The following is a 22,554-nucleotide window of genomic DNA, read 5'->3' as shown; positions in this document are numbered from 1 at the left end:
CACTCCTTGTTTTCATTAGTTGTACTCTTAGCACCGAGGACATTTTTGATATACTGCAGACTCAATAAGTGTTACACTGCATCCAAAACATGATGCACATTTACCAGATATCTACTCTGGGATGCTTTTTTGGGACATTTTTCACTACCGTTGTTTCTACTTTTTACAGTGAATACCAGTGACCTGACTGTAACCTCTCAGACTTTGTCACTTTGGTCCCGGATTGCTGTAAATCCTGAAATCCTACAATCCCTGATCTGAAAAACAGTTGATCCTCATTTTCAGACATAGGAAGACAAATGCATCTCTGATCATTTTCGTTGGCTTGGGTGACTATATTAGCCTCAGCAGCTAACAGTCTGTGTTATTGTAGGACTTCCAGACAGGACATAACCCTCCGTGCCTGACTTGGCCTGCGTCTTCTACTTTTTCCGCTCCGCTCCAGTCCTGCCGCCCCCGACATTATTTTTATATCAAACATTCCCCATCTCCTGACGCTTTTTCACTCCTGCATGAGGTTGCTTTTCATCAATGTGGACACAAACGTCCACAGTGCCAACTAATTAATGACCCGCCGCCCGCCCCTGGTGCTTGAATGGAGCAAAAAGCCTGAGCTCTATTTCAAAAATAATTTAAGATGCTTATCTGTGTTTTCATACATTTAAATCAGACAGCCAATCACAACATATTTTTAGTCATGGTAGGAGCAGTGTGACCCAGCCACCGATGGTTTCAGAAGAAATCTGATTATTTAACCTGAGGAAATGCTGTGTAGATTTCTACATTTCCGTGAAACTTAACCCAGTGAACTTGCAGCGACGTTTTGATGAATTGAAAGTTTTTCGTTTGGGGTTCGTCCCTTACACACTAATGGCTAAGTGAACGTTCATGTGGTATCTAAATATACAAACCTAGAACTCTATTTTAGGATTTTTTCCCCTGTTTAAAATGCAGGAGCAGTGGAGTGTAAATTATTTCTGGTTACCACATTGTTCCACTGTCATCCTTTTACATGTGGTGCTGCAGCACTGCTGTAATAATCCCTGCATTGGATGTGAGGCAGGCTGGGAGGTTTGAGGCTGGGTTAAGGCACTGGAGGCCTTGATCTGGGCCTCTCAGGCCCCGGGCTCGACCTCTCTGAACAAACAGGCTGCAATACACACTGTGTTTAGCCGGGAAGTTATCAGGCCAAGGATAGTAAATGCAGCATTTTTTTTAATGAGTGCAGTATTGAAGCCTTTTACTTTTATTTGCACAGTGATCTCTAGGGGCAGAAATACAGAGAGAGAGCCATTGATAGGCAGATAGAGGAGAAAAAAGTATGCATAAAATAAATATTAAATACGTAGATTTATGCTATCTATCTATCTATCTGTCTATCTATCTATATATCTATCTATCCATCCATCCATCATCCCATCCATCCATATATCCATCCATCCATTATCTACCACTTATTCCTTTTGCAGTTTTGCAGATTGGTGCGCTGGAGCCAATCCCAGCCATCATAAGGTCAGGGCAAGATTGTACAGGGCAGTTTCCCAGCCAGTCATTGAGCACATATAGAGACCACTCATCCTCTCACTTATTCCAATGGTCAATTCTGAGTGAACGGTAAACTTAGTCCTGCATGTTTTGGAAGAAAGACACTAACAGTTTCCATAGTTACCATCAGGCCTCGAATCAGAGATCTTTGTACTGTTAGTCAAGAGCACCAACCACGTGACAGCCAGGATGAGACTGAAGCAAAACATTTTATCTGCTTGACCGTGTACTCTGCTAACATGCGTCTCATATCGATGGCATCGATCCCGTGCTTCACCAGCTTAAGTGCTTCATAAAACACTGATCCACAGCCACACTCTTCCTCATCTTACTAACTCTCCTGTGCCAAGACTGATCGCTGTCTCCGCCCGGGCCATGTGTGTGTTTGTGTGAGTTGGTAACCAACAAAATGCCTTGCGCCGTCGCTCCCTAAAGAGGGTGGGCGTGTGTGTGAACGTGCATGTGTTTGGACACACACCGAGAAACAGCTTTTATCACTTACAGCAGTCCCACAATAGCGGTCGCAGCCATGTGGTACTGAGTGCAGCGGGGGACGGGAAAGCATTGGATTTCCATTTGCGTGCACTCAAAGCAGAACGTTTACTCAACAGCCTTGTTTTCTACACCTATTTATCCGGATGTACATCACCTCGGATCCCTCGCACAATATAAAATGGAGGGAAAACACTCAGGGAGAGAGGGATAGAGAGACAGGGAGAGAGAGAGAGAGAGAGAGTGCTTTCTCTTTAAAATAAAGAGCTCAGTTTTTTGGGGATTTTTTTTTTAGGAATATTTTTTCTTTCTTTCCACCTAATCCATGTCACTGAGTGAACTCATTGTCCATTCGTATTAGCGGAGCAGCCTGCTAAACACATTTGCATGGAGAAATGACTTTCCAGTAGGTTTGATGTGATTGTACTGTCTGCCCAGAACGTCAGGCATGCGAAGAATGTCAGGCCCAGATCAAACTCTCTTAATGCTCCACACTGTGCAAAGCTGCGGTAAAACACCGAGCCATGCACTTGTAACTCCAAAAACTAATTTCTTGTCCAGTTCTCTGGAAACAGTGTGCCAGTCAGGTTAACTGAGGATGTCGTAACTGCCTAGTAACACCACCAAAATACTGCGGGATGAGTTTTCAGAGACACTCAAAAATAGGGGAAACAATAAAAGAAATAGAAAACATGTCCAGAGAGCAACACTAAACAGAACCAGCGAAGACAAAGTATTTGCGTAAAACGGTATAATTTCCTTCCTTTCTAATATCTGCAGTTTGCATGAAAATAAAAAGAATGATATACGGGAGGTATTTGCTTAAACACTTTTGCGGCGCTGCCAAAGTCTCTGTGTACCTCAAAAACAAAATTGAAATGATTTCCTCAGTTTGACTGAACTTTACCATCTCCACATGTTGGCCTCTGTTAAATCCTGGAGGGCGGCTCAGTCTTTGGAGCCACGGATGCATCGGTAGTCAATACTCCAATAGTTTCTTCTTCCCCCTCCTCTCCCACTCATTGCCTCGGCTTCCCCACTGGGAGTCAGATGGAGAAACCAGCTGACATTGAACAGCACCGGAAAAGTCTTTCTTACCTTTACTGCGAACCTACAGTATATTAGAAGTTGAATGTTCTGCCAAATATTTAATAGATTGTGACAGGAACCGGTTGAAAACCACCTGCAAGTACAGAATTCTCATAGAAATGTCAAATGAAATTTCTCTTTTAATACTATTATTTTTACACGTCGCATTGTTACTAGCAATTAACATTTATTTTAGTTTATATAATTTGACATATTCTTCATAATGAGATACTTTTTAAAATCTTTTTTTTTTATGTTGATGATTTTCTATTTGTTGGTAAAAACTGATTTCATATTATTTGGAACCAATTAGTGGCCAAAGCTAAACACATGTTTTGATTGGCTACTGATTTTGATGCTTTTATTCATTCTGCATATTTTTTTCATAACTTACCTTCTCTTTTACAGCGCTCACTCGTTCACTGGTTTGATTGACAGTTTATTTGATGTACATTTTAGCATGAAATGAATGCATTTTTTCATATAACCCAAGTACAAAAAAAATCCTTGTCCCTAAAAGCCCTTCGCAGCTTTGCTTGTATCATGTTCGTTTTTATGTGTACTCCGTGTACAGTGTACATGTAGAAGACATAAACACTGCAGCGGTGTCAATCTGGGCCTCACTCACAGGTGTTTTTTCCATGTCTCTGTAGGACCCACTGGTGTAGGCTTGGCTGAGATGAAGAGGAAGCTGTTGATCTGTGACCCCCAGCACTTTGGCGTCCCTATCCCACGTACGTCCACTCACCTCACCGTCTGGTCAAACCCCTGTCTGTACAAGAGTGTCTGTGGTTCTACCTCACATTAGCGTGCATTCCAGTAGATTCCATTTGCCTTCCAATCTTTCCTTTTGTGTTTTTCTTATCGCTCTCTCCTCCGTCTCTCTCTCTCCTCAATGTGTGTGTTTTATACATTGTTTTCGCCTTAAGTGTTTCACCAGACCACACTCTTTAGTTCTACTATTTTCTTGGCAAAGAGTCAGCATTTGGCTTCCTCCGCGTGATGCACAGTGGTTTAAAAGTAAGGCAGATGCACAGTGAGACGCAAGAAAACAACTGGAACTTTGTCAAAAAAACAAAACAAAAAACCCCAACATCCAGAAACCAAATATCTAGGCAAGGCATTTGAATCCCGAGTGACAAATATGGAAAGAGACACAGTGGATGACGTTAAATCAGACATATTTATTTTAATAAAATAAACCAAATCAAGAGTGAAATTAAGTGCAGCTGGAGTGTAAGTCAGGAACATTGATGATGTCGATGTGAGAGTATCAGCGTGGTTCGCTCCGCAGTGAGAACAGAACAAAACAAAGGACAAACACGAGTTGCCACAGAGTCAAGCCAGAGTGAATCTGTGTGCAATAAACGGAGAACTTGAAAACAGTCGGAGGTTCATCCACCGGGAGCGCTGCAGCCTAGTGTTCTTCGTGCAGCTTCCTCTTGAAGAAAGTGAGAGAAATGTACACACTCATTCAGGGGGCTGCTGGAATAAACAGGTTTGATCTGCAGCTGTTTGGAGCGGTTTCACGTGTATGGGAAGAAAAGTGAAAGTGCAGATTTAAAAATGGCTGCCGTTTTATTGTAATAAATTATTATTATTATTGTAAGAATAATTATAATAAAGGTATTCTTATTAATATATTATATTATTATTAGTGACAACACTATAAATAGTAATTATTATTATCATCATCATTATAATTATAAACTGATTTTTAGAAATTAAAATTTCCAATTTATTGTGATAAAACACTCCTGTAACATTTCTGTTAAAAAAAATAGTTTTTGTTTTTTCCCAGAACCTTTGTCTGTTAGTTGTCTCACATCAAACTTTAGCAGACACTCTGGCTGCGCCTTAGGTTTGATGCTCATCATCTGTTACATCTGTTCACATAAACGAGAACTTGCAAAATGGCAGATTCTCCGTGTATGTGTGTGACATTACACAGTGACACAGAGCATCGTGTAAGTGTTTTTTCTTTTTTTTTTTTCCTAAATCCAAAACTCCAGTACTCTTTCATTCGAGGTGTGACATGTGCCTGTTTGGTTGGAGTGATGCAGAGAGGAGCAGATCTCCGTGTGTGCGGCTGCTGCTCTCCAGGCCTGGCTGCGTGGTTCTTGTCATCTTTGCACAGTCTGCCTGACAGACTTCAAATGATGGAGAAAATGGTGTTTCTCCACCTCTGAAGACAAGCCATTCCACTGCTTCACGTCTTGGCAACCTGCCGCTCTTTCGCCTTTCCTTCTCAATTTATTTCTCCCTCACTTTATGTCTTTCTCTGTCTCTCCACATCAGCCTCCTCCCTTCTTTTCCTTTCTCAGACTGAACGACAGCTCTGAACGCAGTCCAGCCTCGTCACACAAGGGGCTGGAACGCCATGCTAACCGTTTTTTTTTTTCTCTTGTCGTCAGCGTTGGGACAAATAAATCTTTTTGATCCGTGTCATTAAGAAAGAGCACATTATTTGGAATGGTGTTGTTACCATCTGAGCCTTGGAGGGAGTCTGCCACATGACCTTGAGAAAATACGAGGTCCGTTAATATTAATTGCCATATTTGTTACATGCTGTGTGGCATAATGGATGTGTCCCAGCCCCAGTCTGACACTTGAAATGTCGCTGGTATTAAAATCCCATCGGTTCTGCCTTTTTTTTTTTTTTTTTTTCCGTAAGGGCTGTTAATGGTTCTCAAATGTGACCTGTGATGTTGGCTGTAATAGAGCCCAGACGTTGCCATTGTGACCGGCAGAGAGGATGTATGGCACAAGGAGACTCGGGAAAAGTATCTCATCTGCCTACTGCCTATTTTTCAATGTTTGATTGCTGCCACTTGACATATGGATGTGTTTAACACTTGCTGTTGTTTTAGATTAAGCTCCAAAGCATTACCATTTTTTTGCAAATTTGAAAACGTCTGGTGTTCGGGAGACCACCAGCCTGTGGCCTGGGTTTAGTCTCTCTCTCTCTCTCTCTCTGTTTCCCTCACTCTATCTCTCCCTGTCCCTCTCCCTCTTTTTGTCTTTCTGTTCCTGCTAAAATGTAAACCAGCTGCCTAAGGAACAAAACGAGCGTTTGCTCAGTAGAATATTGTAATTATACGTTTTGTTTCGAGTCCAAGTTTACTGATATTTTCCGAGGTCTGAGAATGAACGGATGCACATTCTTCTGCTGCATTGTAATTATTTTTCTGTGGCAAAAATCAGATGTCAAAATACTGCAGCCAGTGGATAATGTTGGTCAAAACATGCGGCGGCCGTACCTTACCGTGCGGGAAACTATACATACAGTGATTGTTTTGTTGTTGAAGTCTCCTCTAGCCTCTGTCTCATCTTTTCCACCGTTGTCTTGAACTGATGACAGACAGTCATTAATCTTCTTCGGTGTCTTCCTCGCCACGCATTAATTTATTGCTCCTTCATCCTTTAGCCTGAACACAGTATAAATCAAACACTGGTGTAACACAAACTTTTGTTTTTGACCTTATAAAGTAAAAACCCTGCTCAGTTCTAAGGGCACACTGTCTGGTGAGCAGAAGGATAAGTCCAGGTGATAAAAAATGTAATGGTTTGTTTTGTACTGACACCGGCGGGTTAACATCTTTACCCTTTGACCCCTGAAGTGCTGCCGACTGGACTTGAACAAAATCCACCAGTGGAGTCTGCTCATGTTCACACCACGTGCCGTACGCGACGCCCATTTCACAGCGCGGCCTAATGGTTTATGGCTAAGTCCGCGTAGAGCCTGGATGCTAATGAGAGTTCACAAACTCAATTACCGTACCAAGGCTAACACCGTCGGCTCACGCCACGGTTTTTGTTCTGACAGGCGCTGCAGCCACGTTACAAGAGGCCAACTTAATAAGAAACAGTAAACCTCTGTCAGTAAAGTGTCTGAGTGTTGGTGTTGCAGAACTGCAGGTTGTGTATTTTATAGAGCCATTACACGATGATATATACAAGGGTTGGCATGCTTTGGTACGCTGTGTTTTAGGCCTTCAGAGATGTTAATAAGGGGCTCAGTGTGGATGGTTGGTGCTGGAGGAGTGAGTCAGACAGTCTGGGTTTGAGGTAATCAAACCCTCCCTCACTCAAACCCTCCCTCACTCCCTCCCTCACTCACTCCCTCCCTCACTCACTCCCTCCCTCACTCACTCCCTCCCTCACTCACTCCCTCCCTCACTCACTCCCTCCCTCACTCACTCCCTCCCTCACTCACTCCCTCCCTCACTCACTCCCTCACTCTTTTTCTCTCATTTCTCTTTTCTCAGACACGAGCCGGCCCAAGAAGAGCCAGGAGAGTGACGGCGTGGAGTACCACTTCATCTCCAAAAGTCTCTTTGAGGCCGACATTCACAACAACAAGTAAGCACACGAGCGTTGTAGACCTAGGAGCAAAACAACATCTGGCACAAAGTGTGAACACAGAGTACAGACGCTAATGATAACAATATTAGTTCAAAAGAATTGGAACTACATTTTCGGAACTAACCAGAACATTACATTCCTGGGTCAGACACAGTGCAAACAACACAATAGTAAAAATTAGTAAAGCTCATAATCTTACTCCTTCCATCTGGTGAGGTCGCGCTCTCCTTTCATACTCTGAATTCCTAATATTTTCTTTCCTTTAGTTATTTTAAGCTGGTGTAAAAAAACTAAAATTATAACATTTTCAAAATGGATTTACAATTTTGTATTTGTTCTTCTGACACAACAAGCCAAACATCTGTGCTGACTGTTCTGTTTTGGTCTACGGTCGAAGGAACAAACAAGATTAAACAAGTCATGTTTCTTTTTTAAGGCAAGATTGTTCAAGTTGATTATTAAACAGCCGTTGGTCAAGTGGAATTGTAGCAAATTCCTCGTTCCCCTTCAGACATTTCTAAAAATAGGTTGTGAGGATGTAGTAGAGATAGTACAAAAATGTTTCATTTTTTTATCATCTTTATAATCTCCCATTGTCAGTTAAAGTCATAAAACTGTCCTTTTATATACAAACTTTTTTGGCAGACGCCCCTGCGTGTCAGAACCAATCAATTCACAAAGAATTACTCATTTTTCCAGTCATAATAATAGCTGTTTAGTGGAGTGTCTCAAAGTTGAACCATTAACAGATGCCATTTTTAGAAAACGTGAGTGATATTTTGGATCCTTCAGTGCGAGGAAGACGACAGATTCTCCCCGCTCTGTGATCTGATTTAAACCAGCAGCCTAACCTTTCCACTACTAGCATACACTACACTAAACTACACACTAAAAACACACTAAAAATTATCATTTGTAAAGATTTATATGTGTACTTTTTTTCCTCTATTGCAGTGGTTCTCAAACTGTGGTGCGAGTCTCTCTAGTGGTACACAGGGAAAATTCATATTTTTTACATTTACATTTTCAATTAAATAAATCTGAAACATACCATGGTGGATGCTAATAGTGAAGGCCTGTGCTGCTTTATTCTAATGCTGGTCATCATGGTGCTACTCAGAGAGCGCAATGTTTTCTCAGGTGGTACGGTGTATAAAAGGTTTGAGAACCACTGGTTTAATGAATAGCAACAAAACATGTTATAAATTCTGTAAAAAACAACAAAACAAAAACAAGTACAAAAACAGGTTAATAATGAGACTCGGCATACATGCTAGCACTCCTGCCACGGTGTGAGTGTGTGTTACTGTACAAATGTGAGGTAGTGTTGACAGGACCAGGCCCAGTGTTGATATAAGATCTCTACAACCTCTCTCTCTCTCTCTCTCTCTCTCTTCCCCCCTCTATCTGGGCAGCTGCACCACAGCTTGCCTTGACATTTGTGGCCAACAAATTGAAATGGTTAGTTGTTATAGTCATAAGAATGATTGATGCCTTTCTGCCCGTGTGACACAACCTGGTGGAGAACAGAAGATAAACCAAAGGGCGCACATGCAAACTTCACACTCACGAAGCACACACTCAGACGGGCGAGTGCCGGTGATGTCAGAGTGTGCACTCAGACGGGCGAGTGCCGGTGATGTACTGTGGAGTGTCAGAGCATGCAGAGAGAAGGGACTCGGGGGGCCGTATATTTAGGCCGTGTTGCGGTATAGGTCAAGGCATGCGATGTTTTTCAGGGAGTCGGAGGGTTGAGTGACAGGGCTGTGATGTGGGCTGGATGTGTGGGACACTCCACAAGGAAATTACAAGGTAGCAGCAGAGAGAGAGTGGTGAGATGAACTTGTTTGTGTTCTGCCTCGTTGCATGCGGCAGAAACAATGCCCTGCGCTCTGAAATGAAAGGCCTCTGAAATGGGGCCACAACAACGTGTGTTTAGCTCGAACAACTTTCCCAAGGGAAGCCTTGTTCTGTGTCAGAATGGCGGCGGTCCATACGCTCAGCTTCGCTGGCACGTCTCCTGGTAATCGCTATACCTTCTCCTCTGACGCCAGGAAGTGCTGCGAGGTGTGAACTCTGAAAAAGCAGGCCACTGCAAACTCCTAAATGAATTTTCCAGATCACAATATCCGCAGTTGTAGCGCGGTGTTAGTTAGAATGATGTAGTCTCTCCGTCCAACGCTCGTCCATAGCACAATTTCCTATGAGTTTGATTTTTTATTTTTTCCACCTTGTTGCTCTGCGCTTGTATTCAGATAGAAACACTGCTGCCTTTTGCCTCGTGACATTTGATTGGTGCGAGAAGGGGAGGATTATCTGGTGGAAAACAGTTTGATTGCTTGCACTCTTGCAGCCGTCGAAGCCCTGGTGGATTAACAGAGCTTTGTGGTCTTTCTGGAATAAACAGGTATTATTGATTGAAAGACTAGCAGAGCAGATTATATGAAAACGTGCGTGGCCAAGGAGTCTGGTTTTGCACTTGTGCTGGAGAATGCGATCTTCTGATCTGTCAGCCGCTGAAAGAGTAATCCACCTCTCTCTGTGGATTTGAGGGTTTTTTTTATATCATTACGTCTAAAATGTATCTCAGGAGTGTGTCGACACTGTCTACAAGATTAGGAAAGGATTATAAAGCTTCTCCCACGGGACATTACATTTAACCACCATACAGAAAATATCAGAATAGGCATATTCCTGCTCAACAAAACCTCTGCTTGTCCTCTCTGTTTCTTCCACACTTCAGGTTCATCGAATATGGCGAATACAAAGGGAATTACTACGGCACGAGCTTAGACTCCCTCCGCTCCGTCGTCTCCAAGAACAAAGTGTGCCTATTTGATGTCCAGCCTCATGTGAGTGGCACAAAAACCTTTGTCCTTAAATCTGCATCACACCATCTTTCCCTCCACCGTATTTTTAGCAGTTCGGCACCTCCACCCTGACGTATCTCGGGCACGGATCTCTTTCATCCGGCCTTTTTGGCTTCTCGGCTCCTTACTCAATTACCAAAAGCAGCTTTTTAAAAAGGGGTGCATTTTGAGTCAGCCATTAGTGCTAATTTCCTCTATTTGGAGATTTCCTTTTTGGCTTATGTGTCTTCAGTGGTGGCAATCAGACCCTACACACACACACACACATGCCGCCACCATGCAGCCTGAACCCCAGGAAACCTTGAAGCGCATATGTCATTAATCCGCTACAACATCCAGGTTCATCACTTTTTTTTGTTTAGTTTGATTCTTGGAGATAATGACACACAGGCACAAATAAATCAACTATTATATATTTTTAAGTCAGCCTGGCGTGTCCTCTTACCGTTCCAGTCTGAGGAGGATGACTCAGTGTGGTGCCCTCAGGTGACGAGTCTGAGAAAGCATCTGTGAATTCTTTGCTCCGACGGACATTTCTCGATACACTCTCTTTTGCTTGCGTGCCGTCGACAGCGTAAGAAGGTAGTTATTCAACCCTATCTCCGCCATGAGTCCAACGTGACTCGGGCATCAGATCAGTATCAGTGTCAAAGCATGTTATTGCTCCCGTGTCGACGTGCAGAGCAAGTGATGAAAGCCACAAAGAATGCTCCCCGGGGGTTTCTCTTCTTACCCTCTCTGTGGTTTTTATCTTTTCTCACATTTTCTGTGGGTTTGGACCCACTGCCTATTAGCACAGTGAGGGACCCTGCTTACAGTGCCAGAGCCAGGGGAGGCTTTTAACCCTGACGCCACTACTAACTAAATCTGACCTTTCTGTTACCCCGCAAGGCAGGATTCCAGGGTGTTGTTTTGAGCAATTGTCACCAAAAAGGTCAAAAAAAGGCAGTGATGTGGACGAAAATGAAAACACCACATACTCTGTTCAGGCACAGGCCTGTTATTTGTTTCCTCCACCCATACATTAGAAAAAGTCCTGCCCAACCTTTTTGGGTTGAGACCCCTAAAATACAACGACCTTTAACCCAACATCCTGCAGCTGGCCCCACAAAGGTAATATTTTTTTTTCTGTAAAATGGAAATACGTTTAACGTAAAAAAGAAGAATTGAATTTTGTGCCAATTTCGCTGGAAATAAATCACAGTGTAATTTACTTTGTAATGGACCAAAGCAGCGAATGATACATTTAGTTGATTTTACAAGTATAGAGTATTTTCCCTCTTTGTTCTTACTCTCGTTTGTTTCTAACCAATCAGTCAACTTCTAATTGGCCCTAATTTGACGCAATTAAACTGAGCCGGCAGTAGATATTACAGTATTTTCTAAATATTGTTACTGCTGTTGTTGCAGCGAGGACGACCGTCTCACCTGTGGACTTCTATGTCTCCGTATTCTTCAAACAGCTTTCAATTCCATTTTTGTTTCTTTCTAGGTCATAAAGCACCTGCGAACGGCAGAATTCAAACCCTTCGTCGTGTTTGTGAAGCCACCGTCGGTCGAGAGGTTACGAGACACCAGGAAGAACGCTAAAATCCTAACGGGCAAAGACGACAAGGGGTCCACCAAGCTGTTCACGGTGAGAACATGCCTCTCAGATCGAAACACGTGGATCAATAAAACATGTTGACTGGAGCAGTTTGGACAGCTTTAAGTACCAGATGGAATATGTTTGCTTTGATATGCAATTCAGCTTCATTTAAGGTAGATTAACGTTTAATGAAGCCTGCGAGGAAATTACAGCAGAAAATAACAGGATATGGCTAATAAGGGTCTCATTAAACCAGGACAGAGAGGAATATGAAAGGCAACGCTACTGACGAAAATGACTGCAGACAAAAGGGCGTCCAAATAAAATGGACTAAAGATATTAATAAACTGCTCTTAGCACAATTAATTAACGTGAGTGATTGTTCCCAGTGTCAGCGTCACAAAGCAAAGAGGGTAAACGCTGTAGTTGGTGGGCCGATTCGTAGCGAACGATGACGATAATGAAAAAAAAAAAACAGTAAAAACACATGGCTTTAAACCAACCAGATTAGCTGCACAAGAAACAACAGAAACACTATATGTGCACATAATGTATGTGAGTCATGAGGTCATGCCTTACACACCTTCATCCCGCTCCAGCAGCGGGACAGATGAAACCAATTAGACAGTGTGTCTGAACTACTGTGAACCAGACCAGCAGAAGAGGGAGGGAGGCAGGGGGAGAGAGACCAACTCAAGGTAGATGATAGTTTTCCCAGCAACAGCAGGTTCATGCCTCGCTGTGCGGCCATGTTTGGATCCTCCCTTACAGCTGGAGGGCTACGGTCCTGGTCGTTGATGCTGGGACATGGCCTGGGGGAGAGCAGAGGAAGATGATGATGATGTACCAAACTACACCAGCAGCAGTATCACCTACAAACCAGCATTGACTGTATTTCTCAAACTCCTCTTGATGTTCCAGTTGTTTTGGTTTTTTTTAGCCTCAGTAGTGACCTCATGCTGCACAAAAAAGTCCCGACTATTTGAGCCACCACAAGTTCAGAAGTCCTCCTCATTATGACAAATCAAGCTGTCTGTCACCGTACAACCGCTCGGTTTACACAATGCTTTGTGCAGGGCGTAGCCGCAGGCTTCGAGTCGTTTTCTGCAGCAGTGTGTTATTGTGAGCCGCAGTGGCCACAACAATGAAGGCAACAGGAAGACCAGGACCTATAATGTGGTCGGCTTGAAGAGACTTAAATGAACAAGTAGCAAGTAGCACAATATCACATTAATGGTCAGCCAAGTGGCCAAGCCAGAGCAGCAATATCCCATTATGTCCATTTTCTTTGTGTGCAGCGTGGAACCCGAATTAGTATTGACCTTCAGATACAGAGCCTGTTCTAGTCTGACGGAAGTTACTGTCCCATATAATATAAAGTCTTAATTCAAGTATCCATCCAATCCTGTACAATGATACTGGATGGTGATAGTTGTGTATATGGACCATATATATATATATATATATATATATAAAGCCATATATTTATTTACATATATGTATATATTATACATATAAGTCCATTATGCACAGGTTCAAATATACTGACAGGCATTGGATGACGATGATTAGCAGTAAGCTAAATTTTCAACACTAGTTAAAGGTTAAAGTTTTGCTGTATATTCATTCATTTTAACCATTGTTTCATATTAAGATATATTGTTGCAGTTTCATTTTTTAAATCTTACTCTCTGTGAACATTAAGAGACGTTTTCCTACAAACCCGCCCAATGTCACTGTGTATTTAAATACAATGAGTTCACGGGAAGACATTTTACGCCACTTTTGAACTGAACACAGCGTTCACACTTCTGTCAAGCTTTCAGATATCAAATGTCCTGGGAGTTTCTTTTGATCGTTTGGTTGCTACACGGTTAGCCGCTGTTGCCCTCCTAAACATCGGGATAAAACCTGTTTAACTTGGTGTGAACACAGAGACGTAAATCAGACGGGTCCTGCGTGAAGCCTCAGACACGTCAGACTCAACAGATTTGCCGTTAAAGGCTCTCAAAGAAGAAGCTGTCGTTGGGTGATTCGTCTCAGACGTTGTCTCTCCCGCGCCAGCTGTTTTTCTCCCAGAGACAGGTCTGCTTTTATGATAAAGGCTGAGTCAAACAGTCGTCTCATTGTTTCTGCAGAGCCGTCTGACTTTAGCAGCATTGTTTTAGCTGGAGACCACTCAGAGGGGTTTTCAAGAAGTCACCTAAAGAATGATGGCGAAACAAGCAAAATATGATTAGTTTACATCTGTTACGGGTTTAGCATTTTTTGCAAAAAGTGAATGCAGGTGTGTGTGTGTTATTTTCACCCAAGTTCAGACTTGTGTGTGTGTGTGTGTGTCTGGGGGTGGGTGATACCTGTGGCTGGCACATGCCGGAAGTGTGTGAAAATGTTTTTGGTCCCGTGAGGCAAATTTTCCTCTTTAGAAAGAAATTGCAGCTAAACGGACTAAGAAAGTATAAACCCTAAATTGTGGTGTTAGAAAAACAGCAAAAACGTAGGCCATAAAATCCTTACATGGTTTGTAGCCTGTAGCAAGGAGAAACATCAGAGGGGTAACCAAGCTGAGGCTCAACAGTCTAACAAAGTACTTAAGCAGGCACAAGACACTACATCATTTCATGTGGAAATTAAGCAATCTAATAGCAGGCGGGATAAATGAGTCCCCAATGCTTTTTTTCTCAAGTTTGGCTCTGAAGAAGTGGCATCAACTCAAACTACCCTCTGAGGAGAGCGACCCAGCACGGATGAGTGAACGCCAATGAATATCCACTCGCTCATACATGCCCAGATTTCCATTGGCCTCTTTTACCTTCATTATATTCATTTTCTGCCCTTTTTGTTTCATCATACATTATTTTGTTCTTTTCTCTTTTCTTTTTTTTTTGCTCAGGTTTCTGGTTTTCTTTCCATCTCTCCACCCTGCTCGCTGTCCCCTAAGTGGCTTCCTGCTGTGATTAATGTTCCTTTACCTGGAATGGCCTAACTAGAGACAGACACAGAGACTCACTGCTGGACAGTGGAAATATTACACACACACACACACACACACAGAAACACACTTAGAGTGGAGTCTTCCAGGTTCACTAAGTTGCCAGGACAGGTCAGAGAGTTGTTGTGCAGGAGCTGGACACAGTGGTCATCCTTAAATCATGGTCCAGCAGTAAAAGTCCTACGGGGGCGTCTGTCAGGATGACAGAGTAGAGTCCCTCAGTGGAACACTTCCTTTCACGAGCCAGTAAAACTTCTGCTCCGCCTGAGCTGCTATGTTTGAGCCTCTCAATCCCATGTCCTTCACAATAGACGTCAGGAATATAAGTGTGGCACGGGGTCGCGGTCTGCTGCGGGATGCCCCGCGTTCAAGGCGGTCCGGGCAACAAAATCAGACAGGGCTTCTTTGAGTGTCACTGTGAATGAGTTTTTATGTGTAAGGTGCGCAGTTTAATGCATTACGAAGCGGAAAACCACCAGAAACATTTGTGAAATAACTGCTGGCTGCAAGGAGGCTTCCTAAAAATGGACTTTTCACTTTTAATAAGGACATGTTTATGTGCTTACACATTGTGCGCGGAGGCTCGCAGCTTGAGCCTGCACGTCTGTGGCTGTCGGAGCACATGTGTTTGACTTTCTGCTGCATGAATGTGCAACTGTATGTATTCATAATTGTGTCGTTGGCGGAGGGGGTTTACTGTAAAAACCATATCTGTCCAGAAAATAAGCTGTGTGTTCGGCGTGAGGGGATAGCGTCTAATGAATGCTGCCACTTTGGCCCCCACTGTTGAACCCAGACCAGGATCGGCCAGAGCCCACAAAGCTGAAAACAGAAAACCTCAGAGGGACCACCGTGGAGAGATACATCCCTGGGCTCTTTCAGAATTCTCTGTCCATGAATGCAGGAGTCCCAGATCTGCCATATTTTAAACCTAACCTTGAGTTTAAGAATAATGTCTATTGAGTTAAGTCACAAAGGTTTGGGAAGCACTGATCTAAACTAAAGTCAAAACTGTAATCTGTGGTCCATGCTCTTTGATAGAACCTTCTGAACTGTCTGAAATCAGCATTAGGTTTTTTTCGCTCGAGCCTTCTCTGAGGACACAGGGATGATATCCAACATGGAGTCCCAGCCACTTGTCCAGCTAACAAGTGGAAGTGTGGTTTATGCAGTCCAGTGTAATAAGGACCGTCCTGACCCATACATTTGAGAAAACAAATAAACACTGAGAGCCAAGTCCGCAGACTTGGACTCAGATGTCCACTCTGGATGTTTGGGAAAAAGGGACACTCTTTTGAGGATACGGCCTGGCCAGAGGAGACGGGATGATTTCATATCTACGTCACCGCACAGAAACTTTTACTCAATAGACATACAGTTATTGAAAAACGCCAAATGTCAACCTCCTACAGGTCGGTCTTTAAACTGTTTGCTGTATTTATTTTTTAAGCATAAAAAACTAAAATCTTCTCTACACCGATTTATCCCATAGACTTTGAAAAGTGTCCCTGAAGTTATGATTAAAAAAAAAAAAGAGTACAATCGACCCTGAACTCTACAACTTTCAGAGGTACAGCACATCAAAGGGTCATCAACTGGGGACTTGACCTCACTGACCTTCTTCCTGACTCGACTTCCCAGCTTGCTCTTTGTCCGTTAGGCCACACTTGAAGAAAACACGTAGTAAATGTTCTGCAGAATTCCCAAAGCCAACTTCCATAGTTCCATTCAGCAGCCACTGCAGCAGGTTCACACGGCCCTCAGCTCTCCGTCCCTGGCAGTAAAACACTGTCTGCCAGCTGTCGACTCTCCATCACACATTAAAATCCAGACCAGCAATATTGCAGTATGTTTTACATGTTGGTCTTCGGTAAATTATGGTTATGTTTTGTCCTCTGCTTATTTTGAGGATATTTTGTTTGCTTTTTGATTTGGAGAACCATGTGGATTCTATGAAGGAAATGATGAAAATTCCTTGAGGTCAGGTTGCTGTAAAGAGAGGTTTTAGTATGTGGTCAGTGCCAGGGTTCAAGTCTCTGGGAGGTTATAAGCGGCTCCGTGCGGGCCAGTTTATGTTTATTTGTGTGTCCAAGGCCATGCAATTTGTGTTTACAGTATGAGAATTCTCTCCCCTCTTGTTTATGGCATTTTCTCTCTGCAGCAGATGGGCCGCCCTGGAATAAATGACTTTTTTACGGTTTGTGCGTATAAATATCTCCCTCTCCTCGTTTTCACCCCAATAATATTCCCTGCTTTCTCCTCCTGCGCTTTTCACAGGAGGAGGACTTCGAGGAGATGGTGATCACGGCTCAGTCCATGGAGAGCCAGTATGGTCATCTGTTCGAGAAGGTCATCGTAAACGATGACCTCACGGCGGCCTTCGGCGAACTGCGGTTGGCGCTAAAGAAAATTGAGGCCGAGACTCACTGGGTTCCTGTCAGCTGGACTCACTCCTGAGACCTGTGCACCCGCACTACTGTGAAAAGGAAAAGGGAAGGGCTCTGACAGAAAGAAGTGATTTTTTTTCATATCAGAGGGATTATGGGAAAAAAACAAAAGTATTGTACAAAACTGCTGTGTCACCATACCTGAGGTGGACGCAGATAAAAATCAGTTTGGATCTCGGCTGCGGTCTGCACACGAGTCTACATGTCTGACCAGATCTGATGCAGCTCAAGCTCGACGACCTCCGTCCAAAATGTGGGTGTTGGACGTCCAACTGTTGGTCCTCAACCATGGTCCTAAACTGGAGCATTTTAGTCCAAACCAGAATGTGGAAGGAACCTGGATTCTCGTAGCACCAGCAGTCCTGCAAGCATATCAGCCGCACCACAACCAGGACGTTTTGTTTTTTAGATGATTTATCACCTTAGAGCAATAGAAACCAAAGGGATCGATGTAGCTTTGTCCCCGGGGACAACATACACACATACATGCGTCCATGTGTCAAAGACCACCATCTCTGAAGGGAAAAATGGGAGAGAAGACGAAACGTTCGCCTTGTTTTGCTAAACATCAGTGCTTCTTATGATCTTGAACCCAAACAAAACACTTTCAGGGTACACTCTCGTGCAAAAAAAAGGCAATAAGTGTAATTTAATTTAAGAGAAATTAATATATTTTCTTATGACTTCCAGTTTTTATTTCCATACCTTTTCTAAACAGGTCTCGACTTCCAGAGAGTCCCGCTCTGGACGCTAGCCTCCACTGACAGCCTCGTGCACCAGAGGCGTCTCTTCTTTCAGCTCGGTGTTTTGCTTTCATCACGCCGGGGCTACTTTTCCGTCTACAAAGCTCATAAAAAGCTTTTTTATTTAGGTGTTATATATTCCATTTAGGAGCGTTTCAAAAAAAGCCACCCTTCACATGAAGGTGCCCAGCATAACAGCTTTGCCGTTTAACGTCCCAGAACTGAACACCCTTGGCCGCCTCCAAGAAGAAAATGTTCACTATTCTGTTTTATAAGGGTGGAGGCTCTATTTTTATTCACATAAAAATGACTGGGGCCAAGCTGCTAGTCGCAGGGCCACAGCACGTTCGCAGGACTTTAATTTAGAGCAAAACTAAGTAGCTGCTCCCGCCTTTATGAGCATTAGACTTTTATTGCTAATCTGAGTCTCCCATTACCGCTCTGTCTTACTCATTTTTACTCGGTACATTACTTATTTAATTTCATAGAAATATTTAGCAGTCACAGATTTTAAATGTTTAATGGTTCTGTCATTACCATTAGTCGTCATTACTTTTCTTGTAAGTGTTGCTCGTGTTTTGCTGAATTGTGAAAACCCGCTAAGGGTGATTTAATGGATTAAAGGGCAACACTTTGGGAATGTGAATGTTCAGTCACAATAATTGTAGACTGTGGGACACTGAACTACAGGGAAACACCGTCTGGGGTTTCAGTGTTTGAGGAGAAATATTTTCTATAAAGTTTTTGGTGAGAAACCAACTTAATGCTATGATAACCTGTCTCTCTGTTGCCCTACAATGGACCTGGAAGAACTGTCCTGACCTCAACCAATGACACCATCATTCACAACCCTGAAAAGAGTCAAGCGGTTAAAGAAAAAGTAGTTTTTCTATTTTTATTTTTTTCTTTGCTTTTTAAAAGGCACTCAGGAAATACCTTCAATAATGTATTCTTACTATTTTGTCCTCCAACCCAATAAGATTATACCTCAAATTGTGTTGTTTGGATTTGTCCACAGCAGCCATCATCATCCTTTCTGAGTAAATTTGAACTTTAACGTGATTTATTTATATAGCACTTTTCATTTAATGAATGTAGCACAAAGTGCTGTACAGATAAGAGGTTAAAAGACCCCAACCCCCTACACATAATGTTAAAAGCCCTGTGTGCTGCTCACACTGACACACTGATGGTAAATAGAGTTACATCATCTCTTTCTGTTCTGGCAAATAGAAATGGTGTCTATGTGTTTACACGTCATTTTTATATCAGTACCAACTGTAACGAGGTTTTGCTTCTATACATAATTTGGCTTCATTTGTCTGATTTAAATCCTCTTTATTCACTTGTTTTTTTTTACTGTTTGGCTCCATCAATGTTCAATTCCAGGTCTTAATACTGCATCATTTTCATCATTCTACTGTAAATGCTCAAATTCTTCATCATATCTTTTTTTCTAGTAAACATTTTAAAAATGACTAATATCACTCTTATGTTTTGTCACAAAATGACTAATATCACTCTTATGTTTTTGTCTCTTATGTTTTTAAAGACATTCAAATGTCTTTTAACCTGTTTTTTTTTTTAAATCAGGCACATTGCTCAAGATCTGACTTCTTTTTCCTCCAAAATATTTCGTATATTTTACTGCCGTAAATGAAACACTGTTCAAGACAAGGTATTTGATTCACGTATTTCTTGCAAAATGCTACAATTTAAACTAAAGCCGAGCCAATTAAACCCATTTGCGAGGTTATCCATTCATGTCAGTCGCACAATGGGATGAGGGAATGTCCAGTATTTGTTGAATCGTTTCCTGAAGTACCATTAAAGTCTAGCCCGGTATTTGGCTTCCAGTAAATATACTCAGTAAAAATATGTTCAGGTGCTCAGCAGAAGACCTCACCAAATCATTAAAACAACATAAAAAAAACCTTCTTTCTGTGTATGTGGGTCTGTAACAGTGTTTTGTATTACTTGCTGGTTATTTTTTTCTCACCTAGAGGTCATTATAGGTCATTATAAAATCTGAATAAAAAAAATCATATTTTACAGGGAGCTGTAAAAATGAATTTAATTGCTTCATTTCAGTTAAGCAACTCGTGATCCATCTCAGATGTTGGATTTCTGTCAGACCATCCAGAGTAGCAGATTAGTCTTTGAACTGATTGCAAGAGACTGTAGACCGACTAAAATGTTAGTGAGGACAGCAGCTTCAATACAGTTATAAAAGTAAGTTACATTTTGAAATTACACCTTTGGTCTTGACATTTCTTGACATTTACACCATTTGGTCTTGAATATTTTCCCATATTCAAATTCTATCATTTTGATTGGTCACAAATAAATCAAAGTGTAAAACAAATCCATCTACCTGCCTTTTTTCACTTGTGCTGTTACAGAAAAGGACACGGACATTTCAGTGGACCGTAAGGTGGAACCGGCCAGAGTGCAGTGCAGCCACATTTAACTGCAGTACAGTTTCCTGCTGCAGATGTGTGCTAAAACACTAACCAGACCTTAGAAAACAGCGGCCCTGTAAACAGGTGAGGTGGAGAAACTGCGCTCCTGAGGATTCCAGCCTCCAGCCGGCGCCCCCCCTCGAAGGACACTGCGGGCCCTCCGCTTGATGAGGATCCAAATAAATCCCCCAACGATCCAAATATTGTATCGTAACCTTCGCTATTTTCCAGAGCGCTCACTTTGATGGTCCTGCGGAAAGGGGGAACGGTACAGGAAGGAAGAAGAGGAGGTGGCAGAGGAGGTCAGCAGGAGGTGAAACAGCATTACACACACTACCAGACCACAAAGCTCTCACTTTGTGTCTTTGTCCCACTCTGTCTTTCCGCGCTAATCAGTAAAACAGAAAAGGGGACGAGGACTTGGACGTTGCCATCGTCACACTCTGTGCCCTCTGCGCTAACGCAGAATAAATGAGCACAGAGTTTCCTCGTCCAGAAGTCATCAAATTCAATGGGACATGTTTAACACCAGACAAACGCCACCCTGCAGTGTCAGGGGACAATGACATAGTTTTGGTTAGGAGGTAAGGCCACGTCCCGTCAGACGTTCTATGTTTTTGTTTTGGTTTTTTTCTTTTGATTTATTATGTCGATAATTCTTTACGAAACAGGTTCCAGTCTGTTTTCACATCACTGACAGAGTTGTCCTTAGCCAAACTGCAGTTGTGTTTTACTTTCATAAGCTACATAAAACATCATAAATCATAGCGGTTTAAAGAAAAATAAAATACTTCTGGAAACATATTCTCTTCCATATCTTCAAACTTTTTCAGACATCCATAAATCTTTTCTATCTTGGCCCTTTTTCTGAAAATACTAAGATCAGAGATTTAATCAATAAACTTTAAAAACAATAAATAACTTTATTATTTATTTTATTGTTTATTAATTAAATTGCTGATTATCAGCTGACAATAAAAATCTTAATTTATCCCACAATTCCTCAACCTTCTTAGGGTCCAGGAGCAGCTCGAACCAAAGTCTGGCAATATCAGGTAAAATCTATCTATCCATCCATCCATCTCTCTCATCTTGTGTCTTATTCACTCTTCTTCTGGGATGTAGTGGTTTCAAAAGTGGTGCAAGTAATCTTTTCACAGCCCTGTTTCTGCCCTGGAAGTCTTAAATACTTCTTAAATATCTTGGTACCAACGTTTGATGATGTTTGATGCATGACCTGCAGCGTACTGTTCAGCTTTATGACTTATCAACAGCATCAGTCCTTCAAGCCAAAGTCGGAACTTTTCATTGTATCATTCTCACAGCACAAGAAACATGGTTCCTTAGATTTCCTCATAAATTGATTGGGATCAGTATCATGTCCTACTCTCTGAGTTGATTGTATAGTATCATAGTATCAGAGAGGGGCGGTGCTCAGCAGTAGCCGCAGTGGCAAGGTTAAAGACCATAAATCTTCATACAGTTGTATTGAATTCTTCCTGCGGCTGCTTTGACATAACAAATCTTCCTTTTCCTCTGGACTCATCCTTATCTGTCAGCCTGTGACAAGTGAGCTGCCATGTGAGCACAACCTCACATTAGCGATGGCTTCTCCAGCTCTGGGCCTGTGTTTACCAAATTTAAGGACCTGCTCGGCGTCCATCCTGCCTGTGGTCTGGTGACTGTAATGGTTTAGTAGAACATACGAGGAATGTAAAGATTTACAGTTGAGCTTTGCTGTGATTACTGTGGCTCCTGTTCAACTGCACTTAGATCTCATCAATCACTCACTTTCTTCTACTTTTTGATATATTTATTTTCAGTACCATAAATCCCGGAGTCAACCGACCTTGCTGTTTAGGAGATAAAGATTCAGAGATGATCAGACAATCGGAGGATTTACTGAGGGAAAAACAGAAAGTCTGTCACATGATAGAAACGTCACATGTTCAGTTTATGGC

General features: G+C 42.3%; 1 protein-coding gene across 5 annotated transcripts in view; it reads left to right on the top strand.

Annotated features, from left to right (window-relative positions):
* Positions 1-18,278, top strand: part of mpp7a (MAGUK p55 scaffold protein 7a) — a 105,762-nt gene extending 87,484 nt beyond the window's left edge. For all 5 annotated transcript variants that reach the window (XM_025054323.1, XM_008307737.3, XM_025054321.1 and 2 more), the window contains 5 exons: positions 3,780-3,860; positions 7,395-7,488; positions 10,235-10,343; positions 11,854-11,997; positions 17,219-18,278. In XM_025054323.1, coding sequence (XP_024910091.1) covers positions 3,780-3,860; positions 7,395-7,488; positions 10,235-10,343; positions 11,854-11,997; positions 17,219-17,398 — 608 coding nt within the window. In that variant the 3' untranslated portion in view covers positions 17,399-18,278. The remainder of the gene's footprint in view (positions 1-3,779; positions 3,861-7,394; positions 7,489-10,234; positions 10,344-11,853; positions 11,998-17,218) is intronic.
* The last annotated feature ends 4,276 nt before the right edge of the window (positions 18,279-22,554 follow it).

The sequence above is a fragment of the Cynoglossus semilaevis genome, chromosome 3, assembly GCF_000523025.1.
Source record: "Cynoglossus semilaevis isolate Cse_v1.0 chromosome 3, Cse_v1.0, whole genome shotgun sequence".
NCBI classification, from domain to species: Eukaryota; Metazoa; Chordata; class Actinopteri; order Pleuronectiformes; family Cynoglossidae; genus Cynoglossus; species Cynoglossus semilaevis.
Note: the sequence above shows the minus strand (reverse complement) of the source record. Positions and strands in the feature narration are given on the sequence as shown.